Below are 24,823 nucleotides of genomic sequence, written 5' to 3' on the forward strand. Positions count from 1 at the left end.
CGCACTCATGTCAAATAGCATTTATGATAGGCTCCGGGGAATGCACTTAGATGAATGTTGTTCCAGAAGTGTGGGTAGTGATCACAACGTATCAAGCTAAGTTTTGGAAGAGCAGTGAATGTGGGAAGGAGACAAGATGAGCAACTACAGAAAAATTTTTATTCAGAAAGGCAAATAGAAATAGCTACTAAACAAATTGAAGAAGTAATTACTGAGGATACTAAAACAGTGTGGACGTACACGAATCTAAGTAGACTGTTTGAACTAAAGCTTGATAAGGCACGTGACAAGTCAACCTGGAAAAGGAGACACGTACTCAAGAGTTGGTGGGATCAGGAAGTTAAGAGAGCCATAGCAAAACGTCAGGAAGCCTCTAGGAAACAAAGGCGTGCTAAGCAGTGTGGTGAACCAACCGATGATGTTGAAAGAAAATGGGACATCTTTCTAAGCTGTAGAAGGGAAGCATTCCTTCCGATCAATAAAAAAAATTAGAAGAAAGGGGCTCAGTGGCTGGCAGAAGTACATAAAAAGGATAGAAAGGCAGCTGCAAAATTTTGAAACAATCTAAACTCCCTGAAAAATGAGACAAGCCTAGAGGAGAGGTTTATAACTACTGCTCCAGGTGTAAGGCTAAAAGGGGACGAAGCTATTGAATGTATAAGAACAAGGGTGACAGAAAAACTTCAACAAATAAGTTTCCTATGCACCTTAATAAACAAGGATGGATCAAGCGGTGCAGTGGCTCCATTTTCACAACGAGATTAGGAAAGGGCTGAGAAGAGGGTTCCTAGTAGTACATCAACAGGCCCAGATGGCATCCCAATTACTCTGATAAAGGCACTGGGACCCAAGTCTAAGTTGACTTTGAGAGAGGCAGGGAGCAAAACAATAATCAATGGGGAAGTACCCGAGGGATGGAACCTTGTTAAGGTGAGCATGGCCTATAAAGGAAAGAGGGACAAAGCTGCCTTAAACAACTACCGTCCTATAGCAGTGACATCAGTGGTCTACAGGCTGGCGATGTAGATTATAAAGGAAAGACTGCTGGCATAGATTGAGAATCAGGGGGTGCTGGGGGAACTCCAGAAAGGATTTCGGAAGCACAGGAGGTTGAAAGACAGCCTCTTCTCACTGACCTCACTGACGCAGTGCATCGAAATAGCAGAAAAGGAACACAGGCCTTTGGCGCTAGCATTTTTGAATATCAAGGGAGTGTACGATAGCGTGGTTCAATAGGACTTATGTAGAGAACTGGACACACTAGGTGTGTAAGATGGAGTCACTAATCTTTTAAAGGATACCTATAAAAGTAACAAGGTCGTTATAAAATGGGAAAAACAGGTATCCAAGCCCACAGAGATAAAATGGGGGCTTAGGCAGGGGTTACCTCTGTCACCCTTGTAATTCATGATGTACCTACAAGGATTAGAGGCCAAATTAGAGGGAAGTGGACTTGGCTTCAGCCTCTTTTTTGTCAAACAAGGAAAACTGATTGAACAGCCACAACCAGCATTGATGTACACAGATGATATATTGCTAATGGCCGACAACAGGGAACATTTGCAGAGATCGATGGACATCTGCGGTAATGAGCGAGATAGGTTAGATTTCACATCCGGTAAGGAGACATCAGCAGTCAGGATGTTTAATGATAATGAAGGTAGTGAGCTTAGAATACAGGAGGTCACACTAGAGATGACAGATAAATACAACTATCTGGGCGTATGGATAAGCAATGGGACCGAGTACCTAAGGGAACACGAAATATACGCGACGACTAAAGGTACCAGGAATGCAGCAGTCATGAAAAATATATGTCACTTCGGAATTACAATAGGTATGATGTTGTGAGAGGAATATGGTTCGTGGTCATGGTTCGTGGTCTGACGTTCGGCAATGCAGTCTTGTGCATGATATCAAAAGTTCAAGCAAGATTAGAAATGAAGCAACGTGGAATAGGTAGGCTTGCTTTAGGAGCTCACGGGGATGCAACAAATCAGGGAGTACAAGCTGATATGGGACGGACATCATTTGAGGGCAGGGAAGCTAGCAGCGAGATAAAGTTTGAGAAGAAATTGGGGGCAGGAGCGTGGGGGTAGGAAGGTTTTCAGCTACTTGTACTTGATGAATGTCGATACGAAATGGAGGAAGCAAACCAGAAATTTGACGGGTAAGTACTCAGAAAAGAGTAGGGGGCCAAACAAAAAGAACTGTCGGTTAAGAAGAAGGTGAAGGAAGCGGAGACCGATATGTAGAGAATTGGCCTGATTAAGAAGTCTGCACTAGAGATCTATCAAACTTTTAAGCAGGAAATTGCCAATTAAAGGATCTATGGTAATACTCGGGGTAGTTTTCTACTGTTTGAGGCCAGGACGGGAGTATTGCGAACCAAGACTTATCGGGCCAATTACGAAGGAGTTGACACGGTATGCAGTGCGTGTGGAGAGGAGGAGCAAACTGCCGAACACCTGATAATGTCCTGCAAGGGGCTTCACCCTATAGTTCATGATGATGGCGCAGAGTTTTTCAAAGCACTGGGGTTTAGGGACAGCAAAGAAAAAATAGACTTTAAGCGGGTAGAAATAATTAAAAGGAGGTTATATGATTCGTGGCCGAAATCAAGGCACGAGTGAAAATAATTCCTTCACTGCAAAGTATCAGTCCTCAACTTCACTATTTTAAGGAAGAAAAAAAGATAAATCAAGTTGTTGGTTCACTAAGTATGACGGATAGGTAGTGCTAGCCGCCGCCCGATCTCAAGGGTACAGCCATATCAATCCACCCATCCGTTCGTGTGCAATGTGGTGGTTGGCTGAATGAACACTAGATGGCGATGGAGGTGCCGCTCCTCTCAGGCTGGCTGCTACGGTCGGGTGGATCTGAAGACCGTGCGCGTCAAGGACGACGCTGCCAAGTGGGCTCAACGAGAAGGGGACCCCGGAATGCGAGAGCGGGAAGCGGCAGCGAAGCGTGCGCGGCGCCAGGCGGAACCCGCCGGTCGCTCCTCGGAGGATTTACGGTGTCACTGAAAACCCACCGGAGCTTCGCCCATCCCACCATCAACCACTCTGTAGAGATGCTGGAATTATTTCTTTTAAGTTCATTCAATCATACGGTGAAAATACACAGAAAGGAATGCAGCTCGCGAAGGATAGTTGAATACGTGGATGACTGTAGATCTTGACGAGATCTGTATTCATTCGATATGGGATATTGTTATTGTGTGATGGCGTTAATGTGGTATTAATCTGGTATTAACACCAGATGTCATTGTAAAGCGGATATGATGGGGTGTCTGGTTTAAAATAATTGAAATTTATTCGTTAAGCGCAGCGAACACAGTGCGTCCGCAAATATTGCGTAAAATGCGGAGCGTTTGTCACCTGAGTGGGACCGCCAGTTTAAGGGTCACCCAGTTTTTCCTTCCTGGTGTTGTTACATCGTTTGCATGTACTATTGGTCAGCTTCATGTGGGCATCCGCAGAGCTGCTTTGGAAGCCCGACTAAACTGTCTATTACCAACTTTTAGCGCTGGGGCCTCTAAGTGTCCGCGTACGCCAATCCTTGTTATCATTTATGCTCTTTTTGGTTGTGACTGTCGAGCAAAAGAAACCGGGGACATTTACGATAGGATACAAGAACTTGTTGACGCAATGGCCAGGGGTCTTTTGCAGTAAAACTCTTTTGTATGGAAGCTTTGGGAAGGGTGCTCCCTCACAGTTACCATGCACAGCCTTTATTTCAAGGAATGCGTTTGGCTCTCTCACGCTAAATTGAAGAAAAACATCATAGGCCTACTTTAGATTGCTTATAGGAATAAGCGTGAATATCCACGCTCACACTTAGAGGCAGATTGTTTGGCGGCAATCATTTGTAAAGCTATGCGGATTTCATTTAACATCTTCTCTAATCGTTGCATGTCATCAGCTGTGACAGCAAGGAAAAACCAGCTCTGACGCGGCTTTCGTCAACGCACTCGCTACATTTACGGTAATGGCCCGAGCGACAATGTCCTTCGCCGTTTTCTCGTAGCCCCAGATAAGTTTCTGTGTTTCAGGTGTCTCGGCGAGTCCTTCGAAGGTCGAACGGAGGTCACTGAAGGTGGCGCCGACGGTCAGGTTCACCACTGGGTCGTACCACGGAGCCAAGTGCACGTCAAGGCGGGCCAGTACTTTCCGGAACGTCACGTTAGCTTTGATGTCCATCGCGATGTCGTCAGAGCGAGTCAGAATGCTGTCGAAATAGACCTGCGAGAAGCACGTACACTGCATGTCTTGTGCGAAAATTCAATTCACACGAGGACAAGTTAGTAGTAGTAGCATCCGCAGTAGCAGTAGTAGCAGTAGAAGAAAGAGGAGAAATAGAAGAAATAGAAGATTGTGCAAAAACACAGACTGAGAATGGAGTCAAACGTAAAATAAAAGACATGGTTCAAAAACGGAAAGAAGACAACCACCCTTTGTAGCACGAAGCCACAAGAAAATCCATACGAATTTCTCGAAAAAGAAAGCTTACTTGCCAAAAATTTTTCCTGGTTCGGGGTCTTATTTCTCTTTCTGAACCCTTCCACCACTTTGCGGGTTTCCACAGAACTCATTTGCAATAAAAGACATGTTGGCATAAAGGACATAGTAGTAGCCTTCTAACCATCACCTAGGTAGATTGAGGTGAGAGAGACAGAGACAGACAGACGCAGGTAATTGTGCTGTTGCACGAGGGGTGTTCAAAGCGACTCTGACACGGTCAGACAGTTTTCATGGCGCGCTGGCTGCATCATCCCTTCGCATGGTTCGTTGACATTGTGACTCCATACATTTTCGCCAGATTTCACATCACTCAGTCCGTTGCGGTAGCGCCTCCAAACATGAACTCGCATGTCATAGCTTCCATGCATCGATGTGGGCTAAAGCAGAAAGGTAGCCATAACAGTGATCATATTTTTCAAACACAAGGAAGTGTTCTGCACCCAGTCAATTCCTACGGGGCTGATTGTGAACGCTGAAGACTGCAGAAGTGTTTCGTAGACGCTCATAAAAGAACACATTCAACGAAATGGGCCCTAACTGGTGGGGAATTGTAAACTTCACTAGGATGAAGCAAGGGCTCACACTGCGTACACTTTGGTTAAATGCCTCGTCGGAAAAACATCTAAACAACCTCTCAGCCACCATATTGTCTTCATCTGGCTCCTCGCGGCTTCTTTTATTGCTGGATTCTCGCTGGATTTTGTGGCTGGCGTCGACGTAAGCGTCATTCACCATGTATATATATATATATATATATATATATATATATATATATGTATATATATATATATATATATATATATATATATATATATATATATATATATATATATATATAAGAAAGCGCAAGAAAGAGAAAAATCCAGAAAAAGACTCCGGTGCGTAGAATCAAACGTGGGACCTCTGCATCGTGAATGCGAGGCGTTAACCACTGAGCAACCGAGGAGCACGTCCTTCAACATTTAAATAACAAGGTATTCATATCTACCACTTACCGAGGCTGACGGGCATCTCGGGGGGAATCGTGTTTTCAGCATTACCAGCAAGATGGCGCATTGAGCGCGCGTCACCACATCGCGTGGTGGCGCGTGCTCTAATCTCTCACACGTACTTAGCCCCGCTTAGAGGAGGGGAGTGACGCTGCCTCACGCGCCCTTATTTCGTGATGGGGAGGAGAACAGGATTGTGGGTTATGGCGGGCCTTGGGCTTTACCTGGAACATTTATGTTGTAGTTACAGGGCGAACAAAGGTCACTGCACTCATTGAAGTCTTCGTTTGCAAAAAGTGTGCGCTTTTCAGAACAGCGAAGTAACAACTTAGACGGTCATTCGCGTACATCTGTGCCTGTGAGTACGTTTCATACATCACATTCGCATGGGAAACGCGGCGCACGCATCGATCTGCTTTTCATTCTGTGTGTCCTTCCAATTGGTAGCTATCGCGTTCATTGCTACGTAATTGCGGCAAAGGTGTGACTTTTTAGGGGCGAAGCTCCTTATAGCGGCACCCGTTCGTCGCCGGTAGTATGTAACAAGTATAACATTGTGACCTCCAAGGTGGTGCCGGTGAGAGACTTGTTCTGTGCGTTGTTGAACAATAAAAAATAGTGCTCAATGTACATGTCAATGGCTGCTAATGGGGAATGAGAGACAGGAGCATTCGGTCTTTAGTTAACGCGCAGGCTGCGATCACCATTAGCAGCCATCGGCATGTGCATTGAGCACTATCTGACAAGGAAGGGTTGCTACGTTATACTCGCTGGGTGTAACCTCCTTAGCTTTAGAAAGGTTTAGCGAGCGTTGAGCCGCAGTGCCATGAATACAATGAACTTGTATATACCATGAATGAACTCGAGGTGGTTAAAAATGGGAAGTAGATACTGCCGTAGGAAAGCCGTAAGAAAGTAAAAGCCGAATTCTCCGCCTCTCATTTCTCATTAGCAGTCATTGGCATGTACATTGAGCACTATCTGACTGAAAAAGTTTGCTACGTGATACTCGCTGGGCGTAACCTCCTTGGTTTTCGAAAGGTTTAGCGAGCGTTAGGCCGCAGTGCCATGAATACAGTGAACTGGTATATAACATGGACTCGAGGTGGTTAAAGGTGGGAAGTGGACCCGAAGCGCAAGCAGTAAGAAAGTGTGCGAGTGCCACTTCTCGTTTAGTCCTTGAAATGTCCGCTGGATGGCGGTGCTTCTATATGGGGAATATATGATGAAAAGATGCGAGATGGTAGTACTTGGAGTGTTGAATAGATGGACGAAGAGACACATAGACAGATGCATGGATGGACGCATGAATGGACGCAGGGGCGGCTGCATGGACGAAAGCAGGGACGGACGCACGAACAGACGCACGCACGGACGGGCTGATGGACGCATGGACGGTCACACTGACGGACGCATGGACGGACGGAAGCAAGAACGAATGGGCGGACGAATTCTTCGCCCCACTCTCCATCATTCACTCCGTGGATATGCTGCCATTTTTTTGTACTCCGTGGCGAAAATGGAACTGAAGCAACGTCATTTCGACACCGCCCGAAATGCAGTCAAGGTTTGGAGGCAGTTTTCGAGCAGGTGGTTAAAAGTAGCTTCACCTCTGTTTACTAGAAATGGTACAAACGCTAGGAGAATACCTTGATGGTATTTATGAGTAATGTTAAGGTATTATGAGTAACAGTTTTTATGAGTGATGGTTCAGAAATAAATGTTTCGAAAATAAATGTTTTAGAGAGCCAGTCTCTCAGTCTTTATAGAACAGCCCTCGTATAATGAGTTATTGTAAACCCGCCATGCTGTCCTTTGCGTGGATGGTTGCTAAGCTCAGCCGCATATCGTAAATTGTAGGCACACGCAGGTATATGGTGTTTTGTATATGAAATGCGACACTTGCAAAATTCTGGATTTTGTTTCTGTACACTTTTGTGAGCCTTTCAATTACTTTTGAAGAATAGCCGAATATTCATGATGGTAATGATCTATCATGTTGAAGACTAATGAGCCCGCAAACTCGCAAACGAAAAAAGACAGCTAATGACTTTCAAGTGTGCCTGTTCTTGTTAAGCCAGTATCTTGATGGGGTTGTCGCATGATGCAGAGACAGAGTCATGTGACAATTATAACCACTTCTCTGGTTTCCCGAGCCAAACAACTATATGAATAGGAGGCGCGCCACAGTGGAAGGCTCAGGGCATTCCGACTGTGTGGTGCTTTTTAAACGTGCACTGACGTTGCATACCTGCAAATGGTCCTCTAATTCGCTTCCTTCAGAACGCGTTGGCCACGGTTGAGATCAAACCCACGACTTTCGGGTCGGCAGCCGTGCACCTTAAACGCTGTACCATAAAAGTTAAATGATGGAGTATGGTACGCAAAAGTCTTACCGACAGGTAGTCTGCACTCTGTGGCTTTGCAACGCTGTTTTGATATAGCGCAACTTAGTTTGAGCATGACGACACTATAATGCATTGATGTACCAAATGTACCATGCCAGTCTCTTTCTGACGTTCACTGTTTAAAACGTTAAGGCTGTTTCGCGTCAGTGGTGCCAAGCCTGATGAAAGTTTACGCATCTGCCAAATGGAGACCAGATAAAGCGTACTCAATCAATGCACTAGAAGCTGTACAAAATGGTGCCGTCAGAATAATTTCCTCATCTTACTCATGCGATATCAGTATTTCATATTTGAAAGCGAAATCTGCACTACCACCCCTTTTTTTGCGTCGCCACACTGGAACTCACATGTTTTATCACAAATTATTTCATTCCTCGCTCAATGAACCACCTGATGTAACATTTACTACGCGCATATCTCATAGAACCAGTCATTCGTTTCCGGTTGCCTGCCCATCATCACGCACCACTACTTTTTGTGCATCTTTCTTTTTTTTCGAACTGCCACAGACTGAAACGGCCTTCCCCGGGACATCGTCACCACCATCTCATCATCTGCTTTTCAAGATTGTATTATTGATCATATTCAACACTAAAACTACGTTCACTGCATTTGTTAACCTATATACAGCCGCACCCTGCATGTTATGCCTCTCCAAGAAAGAGGGGGGGGGGGCTTTAAGGTAATAAATTGAATTGGACTGAAGTGAGGAGCTGGGCAGCCTTCTCTATTACTCCTCGGTTTTCTTTTTCTTTCCTTCTTCCTTTCTATCCTATCGCGTTTTCCAGTTTTGTTTCTGTCTTTTACTTTCTTTTTACCAATATTTTCCCAATTTTCTCCCGTTCTTCCCCTCCGTTTCAATTTCTCGCTCGTTTCATTTCTTTACCATTTTTACACGTGGCTTTATTTAAGTCTTCGGCAAAACGAAGAACAAGGGAAAAAAGACGTCTCTTGAGAGTGAGCGTGCGCCACAGATGGCAAATACGGTATATGTGGTTGTGCCAGCGTTACGCCCATCGAAGACGACAGCATACGGCAGTCTGCCTCCCTCAAGTGCACCGCACCCAATGCAACCTCATCACATTGGGAATAGCTTAAGGTGTTGAATGGATGCAGCAAACAAAAACTAACGAACAAAACAAACTAGAACGCAGTAGACGCGCATAAGTGATTTGAGGAATCGGCTCGCAGGGTGATATATAAGAAAGCATGTTTTTATTACTTAAAAGCCCCTTAAGTGCATCGAAAGCATCCTATTGTGCGTTAGACAGTTTTTAGATAAGGCTGTGTTTTGCATTGCAGTATTACTTCGGCTCTCTGTTATGGGACAAACGCGTCATTCAGTGAACTGGCGCCGATGTCAAGAGGGGGCCTGACTAACCCCGTATTTTCAATAAAAGGTTCCACTACTCGACTCTCCGCCTTGACTGATAAAAAAGTAGGTGACGATGCCAGTGCTCGTTGACATAAAAGTCACTGCACGTTGCTAAAACTCTTCAGCAATTTCAGAAAAGCGTACTGTCATCTTCGTGTGCGTTTCCTCTTCCCTCCCGCTCTCTTTCACTGTCTCGCCCCGTTTTCCTTTCTTTTTTGTTACAATTTTTTCTTCCCCAAAGCAGGGTAGCAAAACAGATGCTAGCTTTCTGGTTAACCTCCCGGCCTTTTGTTATAGCGTATATCTCTCTATCTCAGACTAGAAATGTTGGTGTACTAAACTTAAAGAGAATGAAATTCTGCGGTTCCACTAGCCGTAAGTACGACGTTATTCGCAGGAGGGAGAGGCTCTGCAATATTTTTGAGCACCTGAAATTCTTGAACATGTACCTAAATTTAACTGAAACCCACCCCCTCTCCCCCAACTCCACCCGTAGTAAAAATTACGGGAATCAAACCGGAGTTTACCGGCTTAGCCACCACGACACGTTAACTGCATGCCACACTACCACGCCGGATAAGTTTGAATGGAGGAAAATTAGTGGCGTTAGCCTAGCTTGCATAGGTTGAATACGTAGAACACTTTGCACGCTATACGTATTGCATTTCTTAATGATGAAGGGCTTCTCGCTGTGAGTGGTAGTTAGAAAGATTCCTCCTAACGAACAGACTTTACGAAATGTGTGCTTTGCAGTATAGCGCTTAGCAGCATTTAGTGATTCGACCATCATCGTTAAGTAGTCTTTACTCTGTCGTACAACACTCACCGTGACTGCCTCGAACATGACGTGACACGTCACGTTGGCACTGTCCGGGAACTCGTGGGTGACGCTGGCGCACTGGTCTCCGCGCTGCACCCTGGAGACCCGGCTGAGGCCGGTGACGTTCGAGTCTTCGAAACGCACCGGGCCGTACCGCTTGTCGTGACTGTTGTGCAGAGCGAACGCCGGCTCCACCAGGGGATCGATGTCCTCCCTGTGAGCCGGCAGCCTCGACAGGAGCATCTGGTCCACGTAGCTGTTGGCATCCCAGAATGGCAGCTGCTGGCCACTTGTCACGTGGCAACCGGCAGCCAGAGCTGATTGTTACAACAGTTTTAGAAATCACCATCATCGTTGTAATCATGTTCAAGATAAAGTCATCTGTGAGCAATCTACATTTTGCCCTCCCTTGAGCCGGCTGGTCTTACCTCATAGATGTATGAATTTATGGACTAGCTCTATTGCAATGCTTTAGGTCACGCTAGTTTCCTAGCCCGAAGTGGAGCCCTACTACGTAATATAGTTTTTTTTAATTGTGATGAAGACTTTCTGGAGCCATAATACTTAGCATGTATACGTCGATTAGATGTGCGCAGTAAGAGCGGTGTTTTGTATGAAGTTAAGCAGTGTCTTTTGGAATGTGTTATCATGTATCCAGCCGGTCGTGTCACTCCCAAAATGCCTTCGTGATAGCTTTACGGACCCTTCTCCTTTGCTCATTTTTATACTTTAATGCAATCTCTTTACCACCCACTTAATGGGTACGTAACTGGAGATGTCTTATATCCAACGGGTAATCTGGCTTCTTTTGCAGTTGCTTTTTGCTTTCCCTCTCTCTCTGTATGTTATGCTTGATAGAGAATTGGGCCAATATGCTTTGATTCAATGTTGGAAGAACCACAAGGGACCACCACAATAGAAATGAGCTGGAAATAAAGCGTTCTGGTCACTTTTCAGAGATCTGTTAATGTCTCGCCTTCTTTGTCGTCTTACTGCGAACAGCCCCATAAGGACAAATGCCTAATTTTATGTCACCACTTTTTTTTCTGGCGGCGTTGATTGCGCTTCCCTCACATTGGAACAGGACTATCCGAATCATAACAGAAAGACCGCAAGTTATCTGGCACGTGGAACACATTTGTCACAAGCTTGCTGCGACGCGTGCATTCGATGATGAAACACGTCTTTAATAGCATGCCAGAGCATATGAAAGGAGGCATAATTTAGTTGCGAATTTGGTAGCATGCATATTTTATATTTCATATTTCATATTGCAGAGATAGAACTACTTGATTTGTGTGTTTAGGTAAAGTTGTTAACAATTTAGAGCACCTGGTACTCTACTATGAGTGAGCTTAAAGCCGTCCCGTGGGCCTAAGCAGCCGTGCCACGTACAAGGCTCTGCTTAGAACGCATGGATTCTATAATGAGAACCAAAGGTATTTAATGAAATGCCGACCTATAAATCTCTTTAAGGGGCCTCTATTTTTTGCCTCAGTTTTGGCTGCATGTTTCATGATTCGAATTATTAAAAAAGAAGTAGCACACTGACCCACTAGAATAAGACAGGTGCTTTTCACCATGGTGACAGCTTTTATGTTTAGGTATCTGTACTCTGAAATGAAAAAAAAAGAAAAGCAGAAGGTTAGCACAGTGTTATCGAACTAAATCAGAGTCAGATATTTCATGCTTGGCATCAAATGTTTAGAGACCACAAATCTGAGAAAACGGTAAATTTCTTTACAAATTCTGACTGCCTTTGGCTGAACTACACGATACATTTTGTTAGGACCTCTGCGGGCAAGCAATAAATGTCATTAACCAAAGTTGAGCAAAAGGAGAGGTTCTAACTTGCACCTTTGTTCAAATCACCTATTTATCTCGAACATTGAACACTTCTGGGCTACTACGGTGACGTAGCACTATCTTCCATAAAGATGAATTTACTGTATACATTTAAACGGAAAAGCCAAGCCAACGCCAAAGTTTGCAAGCTGAATAATCCGGAGCAGCGCCCAAATGTCGTGGTACTGAATCACGGCTGCGGTGACTGCATTTACAATGGAGGCGAAAATTTTATTATTAATAATAATAATAATAATAATAATAATATTATTATTATTATTATTAAAAGTAGCAAAAGTATTATTAGTAGTGTTATTCTTAACCTGGAGCAGTAAGTCAAAAGCCTTTTTAAATTTACAGTAAATGCCAACCTACCTTGAAAAAAGTACTAGTGCAGCGATGCGCGACATAAAACTAGAGACCGTCGACAAAAAAAAAAGAACCTTAATAATACTTGAAATCTAGCTTTCCAGGACCACAATATGATTTTAAAGCCCACCATATTTTTAGGCTCCGGAAATTTCGCTCACCTGTGGGTATTTAACGAGTCCCTAATTCTAAGTAGACGAGCCTCTTGCATTTAGGATCCAATGAAATGCGATCATTGCTGCCGGCTTCGAACGCACGACCTTCCGGGTCAGCAGCCGAGGACCGTAATCACTGTAGTAAAGTGGCGGGTGGCCCCGTACCTTGCAAGCTGTTACTTTGCGGATCTACTTACGAAGACACAGAGTGAAGGTGCAAAAGCGACTCGGTCTACGACATCGCAATGAAGTTCGAGAGAGAGAGAGAAAGAGAGAAAGAAAGAGAGCGACTTACCGGGAAGCCTTGTTCTGAGTGCTCCTGGTGCATCAAAAATGAGCGCTTTGGTAAGAATGAGTCAAATTCAGCGCACCTTCTACGAGAAAATACTCTTCGTAACGCACCGTGCCCCCTAACAACGTTCTGGTCAAAATGACGGCATCAAGTTGACCCACTCGATCGTGTTATCATCGATACGACGGCTGGACGCGAGACGTGAACGGGACCATCTTGAGAGATAAATCAAAGAGAAGACGTGGTAGACGGCAGCGGAGCCACCCGTACGACCCGGTTTAGCGATAATAAAGTAAACAAGAGATACTCTTCGGCTCATGAAAGTGTTTGGTATAACTAGGTCGACCGAGACAGCTTTATGAACTCTATAAGGGTGCGTGCTACAAAATATTGAAAACAAACTTATAAATCTTGGTCTTTTAATTGATTATAGCAAGACTTTCGTTTCACTGAACCATAACATTCTTCCACTGAAACTCGCAGATTGCGGGTTTCACGGTAAGCAGCTCTGAAGTATTCTGTTCATATCTCACCAACAGGAGTCAGTGTGTATGTATTGGAAGCTATCGTTAATCTTTTTTATAAAATGCGGCGTACCTGAACGTAGAATTTCGGGTCCTCTTTTCTTCAACGTAAACATTATTGATATTGCAGGTATTGATGCAACCTCAAAATTTATTATCTATGCAGATGACAGCATGTCCTGCTCTCCGGCCTCGATTAAAAAATTATTTAGCGTCAAAATGTAATTACGCCTTTGAAAAACTAGTATTGTGATCGCACTCTAGCAGTCTATAGATATTATTCAAACTAAAACTAAAATACCTTTTTTCATGCTAAAAATATATCGGTTGACTTACAGGAAGATATTTGCTTAGGTGGACGCACGATTGAAATTGTTAATGAATGCGAAAATTTTTGTTGGTACATTTTGCTTTTTTTATATCGTCGAGTAGTTCCATTCAGTCTTGTTCAATGTGTAACTGTGGTATCCAACTACACGAAGCTGTTGTTTTCGTGGTCATGATGAATCTCGATGGTACAAAACGGCTCTTGTTCCAGAGTGAGATTTAAAAGGAAGTGATAAGTCTGGTGAGAACAGCACTGGATAAGAAGAAATTATGCGCCCCGATTCTCTGTAGGTGTCGTCCTATTATTATGTCCAGCAAAACGGGACGTCCCTCTGAGTCAATCTTGTGAGACAACGACCATTTAGAGCATAATCTTAATAAAAGCTCGAAAATGACCCACCAATTTCAGAAATACACCAAGGGAGTGTATATCCTACGAACCTGCTAGTTCTGTAATACGAGTCATCAATTACTTCTTCATGTTCTTCGTTGTGCCATCTAAAACGCTGTCATGAAACGTGACATTGGTTTTGAAGAACTCACTCCTTTAGAAATTAACTTGTACCCTAGCATCAGATAATGCTGGCAAGATATGAGCTAGATGTTCTCCATGGAGCTTTTCCCTTTTAGAGTATATGATGATGTCGACATATACAATGTAGAAGAGTCCAATGGAGAGGTTCAATTCTGCATTCGTAATTTTCTGAAGCCAACTCAGTAAGTTCTTTCATAAGAGAAGGCGGTTATATTTATATAAGGCGAATAATAGTGCAGATCCGGTGTATTGCTTGGTGTCTTCTAGTAGAAGCACTTGTCAGAAGCCCTTCACAGGCCTCTGCGAGAAAAGCAGGTAAAGGCTCCCGTTTGATTTTATAGGGTCAATCCTCGGCATTGGAAAAGGAATGAGCAGCGTCTGGCTATTTACTGCTCTGTAATGCATGCTCAAGCACCAGCTGCCGTCTTCCTATGGAGCAATGGTGATGGGTGAGGCAAATGAAGACAGCGACGGGCCAATTGCTTTGGCATCTAAGATCTTTTAAAGTTCCTCCTTTAGCAATGCTTTTTTTCCGTGTGTGAACTCATATGGTCTTTTTTCACAACTGTTTTGTCATGAAACTAAAATAGAACCTTGATATTTGAAGTTACCGGTGGTAGTCAATATCCTCCTGAGCAAACTAGTTCGGGGTACAATTGTGGCATTCCACTGTTTTTGTTTCGTGTCCTCACGTGGTGTGCTTCGTGTTCCGGTTCCGCTTTTTCAGCTTCTTTGTCAACAGATACTGCATCGTCCCAATAAGTATTTAGCCTCAGCAACTCCCCATTCGGATTTGAAAGGAGAAAGTTGTATGCCACCGTGTCTAAAACCGGCGCAACCAATTCTGCAGTTTTAGACTTGTACGTCACCTACAGACACACTCACTCACAATACTTTTTCTCGCTTACATCGTATCTACGTGCAAGAACCGACCTTCCCCAAAATACATCTTGAGTTTTTGATTTTACTAAGAGCCCAGACGCCACTGTGCCCCTTGATGCTCTTGCGCGTTGTCCATTGACCTCCAGGGCTACTATATGCAACGAGCTTGAGGTCAAACAAACAGCCTCACTCGGTGTCGTAGGGTAGAACGTACATTGGGGTAGAACGCACATTTATCAACTTTTTAAAATCTATGAAAAGAGCGCTCCCCGATTATGAACTCCATGTCGCTGGTGTGCGACGGCTAGTGTATACTTGCCGCTTGCGAATATTTTTGGTGGCTGCGCACGAAACTCCCTGTTTCCTGATAACCCGGTCCCTTGACCATCACGATGTGACTTTGGTGTACCCTCCGTCCCATGACAGGCTATATCTTAGAGTGACTGTAGCAATGTCTCGAGAGGTTTTGGCGTCCTAGCTTGAACCTGTCGTTGCATTTCCTGACGTAAGCAGTGTATGGGGAGCGTTATAACTGAAGTCAGTGGAAGGTTCAGCTCTACATGCAGGAGCAATCGACGCTTTGTAAAGAAATACTCGATCATAGCTCCGTACCTGTAACGGTAGCCAGTGGCTTGATCCAATCGCTCAAGTGGGCTCCCACGGAATGATGAGATGAAGCTCTCGTTCCATATGCTTCGAGCATTACTCATGCTCCATGAAACGCTATTCATACACTTTTCGTGCGATGCCCATACGTTTCAATCGTGGAACATACGTTTCATTCGTGGAACATACGTTTCACTCCTGGTTCATCTGTATCCCAGCCATTCTGTCTTCAGACATGCTTAAAGAAAGCAATCCATGCCTCTGCTTCTTCTGAGGAACTATCGAATGATTCACGCTTCACAACCTCAGTAGAACGGCTGTCTTGCAGTCTCAAAGGCGATAAAAGGGTCTAAATCTTTTCATTTCATTGACTAACCTATTTCTGCTGAGTTTAAATCGTCTAAAGAACAATGGATGTATCTGTATGGGACATTGACTCCTATACACCTGGCTTCTATAGTTCTGATGTCACAAGGCGGTTGAAAAGGGAGACCTGAAGATTTATCTTCCCAAACCCCTTTTCCAAGAGTTCGTCCATAGACATAGACGTCTGGTTGAGAACAGTGGAGATTAGCTGTCGTCGCGTCGACACTAAGGTCGACTGGCGAATCTCCAGCGAACTGTTACTTCATGAAGGCCAGGCTAGCTGTGGCAGGGTGAACGACGAAGTGAACAAACCTCATGGATAGTCAAAGACGACTGCGTTAAAATATGCAAAAAACTTCACGTAATCACTAACAGTGAACACTAGAGAGGCCATCTTGTTCCATCGAACGTCTGTATTACACACACACACACACACACACACACACACACACACACACACACACACACACACACACACACACACACACACACACACACACACACACACACATATATATATATATATATATATATATATATATATATATACATGCGACCTTCAAATAACGAAGGTCATAGGTTCGCTTCCTGCCCATGGCAAGTTATCTTTCCATCTATTTCCTGCAAAGTTACAGTACAATTAGGTGCAATATCATCACGTATAGTTTCCTTGGCATTAATGTCTGTTAAATTTTCTATGTATATATATATATATATATATATATATATATATATATATATATATATATATATATATTTATATATATATATATATATATATATATATATATATATATATATATATACATACATACATATATATATATATATATAAATATATATATATATATTGCAACGAGCAAGGTTGCGTAAAAACACAGGTTATTATTCCAGAAACGTTAGCCGCAACAAGCTGGTACGGGCAGGAACCCGGCAAGCACGAGCCACAAACGGACGTCAACGTCTTCTTTCACGCTGGCACAGAGCTGGCGCCACTATGCTTCGGTACAATTACTCCCCGCGCAGAAAGGAGCCAACCTGGCGACCTAGGGAAAGGACACGACAAGGGGGTCATAGCACGGTTTGAGGCGTGATACGTGTACTGTTTCACGCCCACGGCAGCGTTGGTCCGAAGGTGGATCAATGGGCTCAACTTCATAGTTGACAGGAGATGTTTGACGCACCACACGGTAGGGGCCATGGTATTTCGACGAAAGCTTCGGGGAAAGACCGGGAGGGGTAGACGGGACCCAGAGCCAAACCAGCATTCCTGTGTTATAGTGTACAGTAGACGCAGAGGAATCGTGGTCAGTTTTCTGGCGACATTGGTCTTGTGTGGTAAATGAGCGAGCGAGTTGACGACACTCTTCGGCATAAGTAGCTGCTTCGCAAACAGGCGTCGCTTCGGAAACATCAGGTCTGTAAGGGAGAATGGTGTCCATGGAGCATGATGGCTCCCGCCCGTACAAGAGGAAGAAAGGAGAAAAGCCAGTGGTTGTTTGTGGCGCAGAGTTGTACGCGTACGTGACAAAAGGGAGCACTTGGTCCCAATTAGTGTGGTCGTCAGAGGCGTACATGGCAAGCATATCTCCAAGGGTACGGTTAAAGCATTCCGTCATGCCATTGGTTTGAGGATGGTATGCCGAGGATTTCCGATGGACAGTTTGACATGCCTTGAGTAGCTCGTCGACGGCGTTCGAGAGAAACACGCGTCCGCGGTCACTCAGTAATTCACGAAGTGCACCGTGTCGCAAAATGAGATGGTGAAGAAGAAAGGACGCAACGCCTTTGGCAGTGGTAGCAGGCAGCGCAAACGTTTCAGCGTAGCGTGTCAAATGATCCACGGCGACGATAATCCACCGGTTGTCTCGAAGAGAGTTGGGTAGAGGACCATAAATATTAATTCCGACGCGGTCGAATGGTCTCGCTGGGCAGGTTAAGGGTTGCAAAGGGCCAGCAGGGCTGTGAGAAGGCGTCTTGAGTCGTTGATAGGTGGTGCAAGACCGAACGTACTGGCGAACGTGCCGATACATACCGCGCCAGTAGTATCTTAGGCGAAGGCGAGAGTAAGTCTTAAATACTCCAGCGTGGCCACACTGGGGGTCATCGTGAAAGACAGCGCAGATGTCCGAACGCAAATGACGAGGGATGACAAGGAGTCACCTATGGCCGTCTGTCACGTAATTGCGGCGATACAACAAGGCTTCACCGACAGCAAAGTGTCTTGCTTGACGAGAGAGGGAGCGTGAAGTCGTTTCTGACGAACTGTGAGAGAAGACGTCAAGTGAAGAATTGATCCAGGGATCCTTGCGCTGTTCGGATGGCATGTCAGTGATGCTCAACGATGACGAATCGCAAATGGCAGTTGATAAGCAGGCAAGGTCAGGACGCAGTGGAGAACGGGATAGTGCATCGGCGTCTGAATGTCTGCGTCCTGAGCGATAAACAACACGGATATCGTATTCCTGAAGGCGTAAAGCCCAATGAGCGAGGTGGCCAGTAGGATCTTTCATGGACGCTAACCAGCATAAGACATGGTGATCTGTGACAACATCAAACTGGCGTCCGTAAAGGTAGGTGCGAAATTTTCGTATAGCCCAAATGATAGCCAAGCACTCCTTTTTCGTGACGGAATAGTTAGACTCTGTCTTCGTTAGTGTACGGCTGGCATAGGCGACAACGTACTCGTCGCAGCCATCCTTGCGTTGAGCGAGAATGGCACCGAGGCCGACACCGCTTGCATCTGTGTGAATTTCAGTGGGTGCATTGGGATCGAAGTGGCGGAGAACTGGCGGAGACGTGAGTAGCCGGCGTAGCGCCGTGAATGCTTCATCGCAGTGGGAATTCCAGCCAGAGAAGTCCGCGCTAAGGGAGAGAAGCTGAGTCAGAGGGGCAATTATAGAGGCAAAATTGCGAATGAAACGCCGAAAATAGGAACACAAGCCTACGAAACTACGAAGCTCCTTTAGGGTAGTAGGCTTGGGGTACTCGGCAACGGCACGCAGTTTGGCAGGGTCTGGCGATATTCCTTCTTTTGAAACGACGTGGCCGAGAATTGTGAGTTTGCGGGCGCCAAAACGACATTTTTTGAAGTTTAGTTGCAACCTGGCTGCCGTAAGGCACTGGAGAACTTGTTCCAGACGGGAAAGATGAGTTTCGAAATTCGCCGAGAATACAACTATGTCGTCTAAATAGCAAAGACAGATGTGCCATTTAAGTCCCCTGAGGACACTGTCCATCATTCTTTCAAAAGTCGCAGGCGCATTGCAAAGACCGAAGGGCATTACATTAAATTCATATAAGCCGTCAGGGGTCACAAACGCCGTTTTCGGACGGTCTGGTTCAGCCATTGGCACTTGCCAATATCCAGAGCGCAGATCCAGTGAAGAGAAAAACTCCGCACCTTGAAGGCAATCCAAGGCGTCATCAATGCGTGGCAAGGATTGGACATCCTTGCGTCTGATGTTGTTTAGTCGACGATAATCCACGCAAAACCTGATGGAGCCATCCTTTTTTCGCCCGAGGACCACTGGCGAAGCCCAAGGACTGTGTGAGTGCTGGATAACACCACGTTGCAGCATCTCGTCGACGTGTTGAGTGATGACGTCACGCTCAGCCTGCGAGACGTGGTAGGGGCGCTGACGAAGTGGAGTATGATGACCGGTGTCGATATGGTGAGCGACAACTGACGTGCGTCCCAAGAGAGGTTGTCCGTGGTCGAAGGAGGCGCGGATACGGTCAAGTAGTTGAATGAGCTGATTGCGCTGGTCTTGCGTAAGGCCGGTGTCTACGCTGCGCAACAGAACGTCTTCGTCAGGTAGTGAGGGCGCGGTGCCAGCTGTGACAGCATCCACGGACATCGGTGTCGTATCAGAACGGGCATCAAAAGGAAAGATGTCATCATAAGTGTCAAGACTCCCAATGCATTCGCCATGCAATAAGGTAGCGGGACAAGGGAACGGATTGCACACGTACACGGCACTGGAGCCATCGGCAAGTGTTATGACGGCAAACGGGACGACAAGGTTCCGTCGACGAGCGCATTCTTGTGACGGCATAAATAGGGCAGTTGAATCAGAACTGGAGTTGCACAAAAAAGGTACCGCGGTGACCGAAAAAGCAGAAATGACGACGTCAGCGGCGACGATCACCTTTTTGGGTGAGCGAGGGAGATCTATGAATGTCGTGCTGAATGGAAACAAAACGAGTTGAGCACGAGCGCAGTCAACAACCGCATGATTAGCGGAAAGAAAGTTCCATCCCAGGATGATTTCATGAGACGCATGCGGAAGGACGACAAATTCAACGATGTAAAGCACTCCTTGAATCCCAACACGAGCAGTGCATGTGGCAGAAGGTTGGACGTGTTGCTAACTCGCTGTGCGTAAAGAAATTTCGACCAGTGGAGTCGTCACTTTGTTCAGTTTGCGGCATAACACTTCACTGATTATACAAATAGCGGCACCTGTGTCGACAAGAGCAGTTGTGGCGAAACCGTCCACAAACACGGCAATCTCGTTAGGGGGCGAAAGATGAGGCCTTGGAAATTTCGTCGGTGGCGCCGCTCTTGCCTAATGAACTGCGACTGTTAGTTTTTCTCCTGGGCGTGGTTGGAACGGCGAAGCATGGGGGAAGGAGACCGAAGACGGGGTGAAGGAGATCGACGTCGGCTCAAGTCTGGTCGACGTGAGCTGAGGTCTTGTGTATCAGGTGTCACATACGATTCTGATTGCCGAGGTATGTTGCCGGAATGCTGCACATCATTAAAATAGAATCCACGGCGACGACAGTAGCGCGCGACATGTCCTGGAATACCACAGTTGTAGCAGACGGGCTGGTTATCGGGAGTACGCCAAGAGTTTACAGGTGCTCGAGGTGGTGGAAAGGGCCGATTTACCGGATAAACTAAAACTGGTGACCTGTAGTAGTTGGTGGCTGGACTGTATGAAGGGAGCGGCGGTCGGGCAGGAGGTCGGCGGGCGGCTTCTGCATAAGTGAGCGGTGCAGCCACTGATATTGGGGATGCGGGTGAAGGAAGAGCCTCGGCAACTTGCGTCTGAATAGCACGGCGAAGTGAGTGGTCCAGTGTTGTGGGTGTCTTGTTGATGGTGGCGACAAGAGAGAGCTGTCGAGCAACTTCTTCCCGGATGTACTGTTGAATTTGAAGCATTAACACGCTGTAGTCGGGGCCACTGCTTTTGCACTCCAAGGCCAAAATATCAGCTGTTTGCGTATTAGCGCGACGTGTAGAAACTCGTTGCTTGCGCAGCTCATCGAAACTTTGACATAACTGAATCACGGCCGTGACGGTCTGTGGGTCTTTGGCCACAAGCACATGAAAAGCGTCGTCATCAATGCCTTTCATTATATTCTTAATTCTGTCAGCCTCCGTCATCCTGGCATCAACTCGCCTACAGAGGCTGATCACATCCTCAATGTAGCTCGTGAAGCTCTCACCATTTTGCTGAAATTGTCCCCGCAGTCCCAGTTCAGCACGAAGCTTACGCATGGCTTGACGACCGAAAAACGAGGTGACGGCCTCTTTGAAAACCGACCAGGTGGGGATGTCGGCTTGGTGGTTGGTGAACCATAGGTTGGCCAAATCCGTCAAGTAGAAGATGACGTGAGTCAGCTTCGCAGGGTCATCCCACTTGTTAATCGCGCTGGCATGCTCGTACTCTGCCAGCCAGTCCTCAACATCTTGATCTTCAGTGCCGTTGTATACTTGTGGGTCACGCAGACGAAGTACACCAGAACACATGACTGGTGGCAGCGTGGAAGAGCCTTGTGGGGAATCGACGCGCTCGGTCATCACGGACTGAGATGGTAGCTTACGGCTGCGAAGCTCCAGGACGTTACCCAGCACCTCCACCAAATGCAACGAGCAAGGTTGCGTAAAAACACAGGTTATTATTCCAGAAACGTTAGCCGCAACAAGCTGGTACAGGCAGGAACCCGGCAAGCACGAGCCACACAGAGACGTCAACGTCTTCTTTCACGCTGGCACAGAGCTGGCGCCACTATGCTTCGGTACAATATATATATATATATATATATATATATATATATATATATATATATATATATATATATATATATATATATATATATATATATGAGATCTAACAGACAATAATGCCTAGGAATGTATAGGCGAAGTTATTAGAACCAATGTAATGTAAATCAGAAGAAAGAAAAGTGGCTGAAGATATAACTTGCCGTGAGCAGGAATCGAACCTACGACCTTCGAATAACGCGTTCGACGCTCTAGCCACTGAGCTATCACGACTGCTATCCCTCCAGCCACTTTATTCGGTTTATATGTCAATTTCAACGTGGGAGTGTCAGTCAGTGCCATCTGTAGCCGCAGCGGCGAGCGTAGAACACCCTTTTATGAGCCTGTGTGGCGTCACGTAGCAGGTGAACCTATTCTGAGCTGGCAGCTGACCAATTGTCCCTCGTATACAACCTAACGGCACCAAGTATGCCAGTACGAGATCCTCGTCATTGTATAAGGGTAAGAAGTGTACACCTAAGGGCTCATTTGTCCGTGTTTCGACACAATGATAATGAGATCTAACAGACATCAATGCCAAGGAATGTATAGGGAAAGTTAGTAAAAACAATGTAATGTTAGAGCATTGAACGTGTTATTCGAAGGTCGCAGGTTTCATTACTGCTCACGGCAAGTTATTTTTTCAGCCTCTTTTCTTTCTTCTTATTCACATTACATTGGTCCGAACAACTTTCCCTATACATTCCTCGGCATTATTGTCTGTTAGATCTCATTAATATTATGTAAAAACACGGAAAAACGAGCCCTTAGGTATACACTTCTTTCCCTTATATATATATTGCCGCCGCCCGAAACAAAGAACGAAGACGAGTTGCGCGCCAACAGCCTCGTGAAAAGAAGACCTGAAGAAGACGACGTGCTTTTGTTTTGCTCGCCTGCTCTTGGCTCCTACATAAAAACCACGCCGTCGGTTCTCAGACTTAACGTCTTGGTGCACTGTTTACGTTGAACCGCGACACTGGTGGAGGCGCTGGGTAGCAAGTTTGCCGATGCTCAACACCCCAACTAGGAGCCGTTCATCAAGTCCCGACACACAGCCACCTGTTACGACACCAGTGCACCGCTTCAGTCGGCGGTTGCTAGGCCTATCTCCTGAGCTGACCTCCTTCGACGAACATTCTACCAGGTATTACGTACATCTACCAATGGCCTCCGCTAGCCAGTCACAGTTGGTCCAAGGGATACAAGGCAGCCCCGTTTCCAATCCAGCCCAGGTAACACTTCTTCAGCCACTTGTGTTTGATCGCTTCAGTGGTGCCCCACATGAAGATGTTGAAGATTGGCTTGAGCATTACGAACGCGTTGCCGACATCAACTAGTGGAATGCTCAACAGAAGCTCACCCGCACATACTTCACTCTCGATGACGGCGCTCACACGTGGCTTGAAAATCGAGAAGGCCGTATATCCACATGGGATGAGTTTCGTCAGCAGCTGATTGACACCTTTGCTAGCGTCGACCGTCGAGAGCGGGCTCAGCAGTTGCTCGAGTTAAGGCTTCAAAAACCTAACGAAACTGTGCCAATGTTTGCTGAAGACGTGACGCGCCTCTGTCGTCGGGCTGATTCCAACATGTCTGAGGAGAAGAAGTTTCGCTACCTTATGCGCGGCGTGAAAGAACAACTGTTCGCGGGACTTGTGCGCAATGCCCCAACTACCGTGGCCGATTTTATAAGAGAAGTCACTGCCATTGAGCCTGCTCTGCATCAAAGATCGAGGCAATATGATCGCTCGTCTAATACCACCCCAATCAACGCCGCTTCAGTGACTATGAATAATCAGGGCTCCCTACGTGACCTGATCAGACATATTGTCCGAGAAGAGCCCCGCCGCGGTGTTCCAGTGGCTAAGGTACTCGGCTGCTGACCCGCAGGGCGCGGGTTCGAATCCCGGCTGCGGCGGCTGCATTTCCGATGGAGGCGGAAATGTTGTAGGCCCGTGTGCTCAGATTTGGGTGCACGTTAAAGAACCCCAGGTGGTCTAAATTTCCTGGAGCCCTCCACTACGGCGCCTCTCATAATCATATAGTGGTTTTGGGACGTTAAACCTCACATATCAATAAAATCAATCCGAGAAGAAATTCAGAAGCTTTGGACTCCTCCAGTGGATACACCTGTGACCGCCATTGCCGCAGTTGTTCGTGACGAACTTAGGCACGCTTTTTCAGCAGCTGATCTCGGTCGCGATCAGCGTCAACTGAGCCACGCCGACGCTGTCCGCCGTCCACCACCCGTCCTGCCTATTACATCATACTACCAGCCACCTACAGCCGCACCTTCGTCGCAACCATTGCAGGAGGCTTTCAGACGTCGGCCGATGTCTCCCATGTCTCCATGCCACCAGCCACCACTTGCCGCGGCTTACTCACCACCACGAGAGGACATAGGACGCCCACAATTTCGCAGAACGGACGCTTGACGCACCGCCGATCGGAGCCCTCTCTGCTTCAACTGTGGGAGTGCCGGCCATATAGCTCGCTATTATTGGTACCGCGACACACCGCTTCGCCCATCTCGGCAAAGGTACGACGGTCGCCGTGCCAACGACGACTACATTGCTCGCCATGACGACCCTGGTTTTCGAGGACCCTCAACAACGTGGTCTCCCTATCACGAGTCGTTTCCTTATCGCCAGCCCAATTCCGCCCACAGGTCACGCTCTCCATCCCCTGCTCAGACATCGCCACCGTATTGACGTACTTTTGCTGACCTTCGGGGAACAAGGTAGCC

The 24,823-nt window shown here is 46.2% G+C and overlaps 1 protein-coding gene across 1 annotated transcript; it reads right to left on the minus strand.

Annotated features, from left to right (window-relative positions):
- Positions 1–3,294: 3,294 nt before the first annotated feature.
- Positions 3,295–12,935, minus strand: LOC119183258 (uncharacterized). Its single transcript, XM_075887127.1, has 4 exons — positions 12,783–12,935; positions 11,671–11,733; positions 10,125–10,435; positions 3,295–4,247 (listed from the first exon to the last, which is right to left on the minus strand). The coding sequence occupies exons 2-4, from the start codon at positions 11,699–11,701 to the stop codon at positions 3,924–3,926; spliced, it is 666 nt and encodes a 221-aa protein (XP_075743242.1). The 5' UTR covers positions 11,702–11,733; positions 12,783–12,935; the 3' UTR covers positions 3,295–3,923.
- Between the last annotated feature and the right edge of the window lie 11,888 nt (positions 12,936–24,823).

Source organism: Rhipicephalus microplus, chromosome 2 (assembly GCF_043290135.1).
Source record: "Rhipicephalus microplus isolate Deutch F79 chromosome 2, USDA_Rmic, whole genome shotgun sequence".
Lineage (NCBI taxonomy): Eukaryota > Metazoa > Arthropoda > Arachnida > Ixodida > Ixodidae > Rhipicephalus > Rhipicephalus microplus.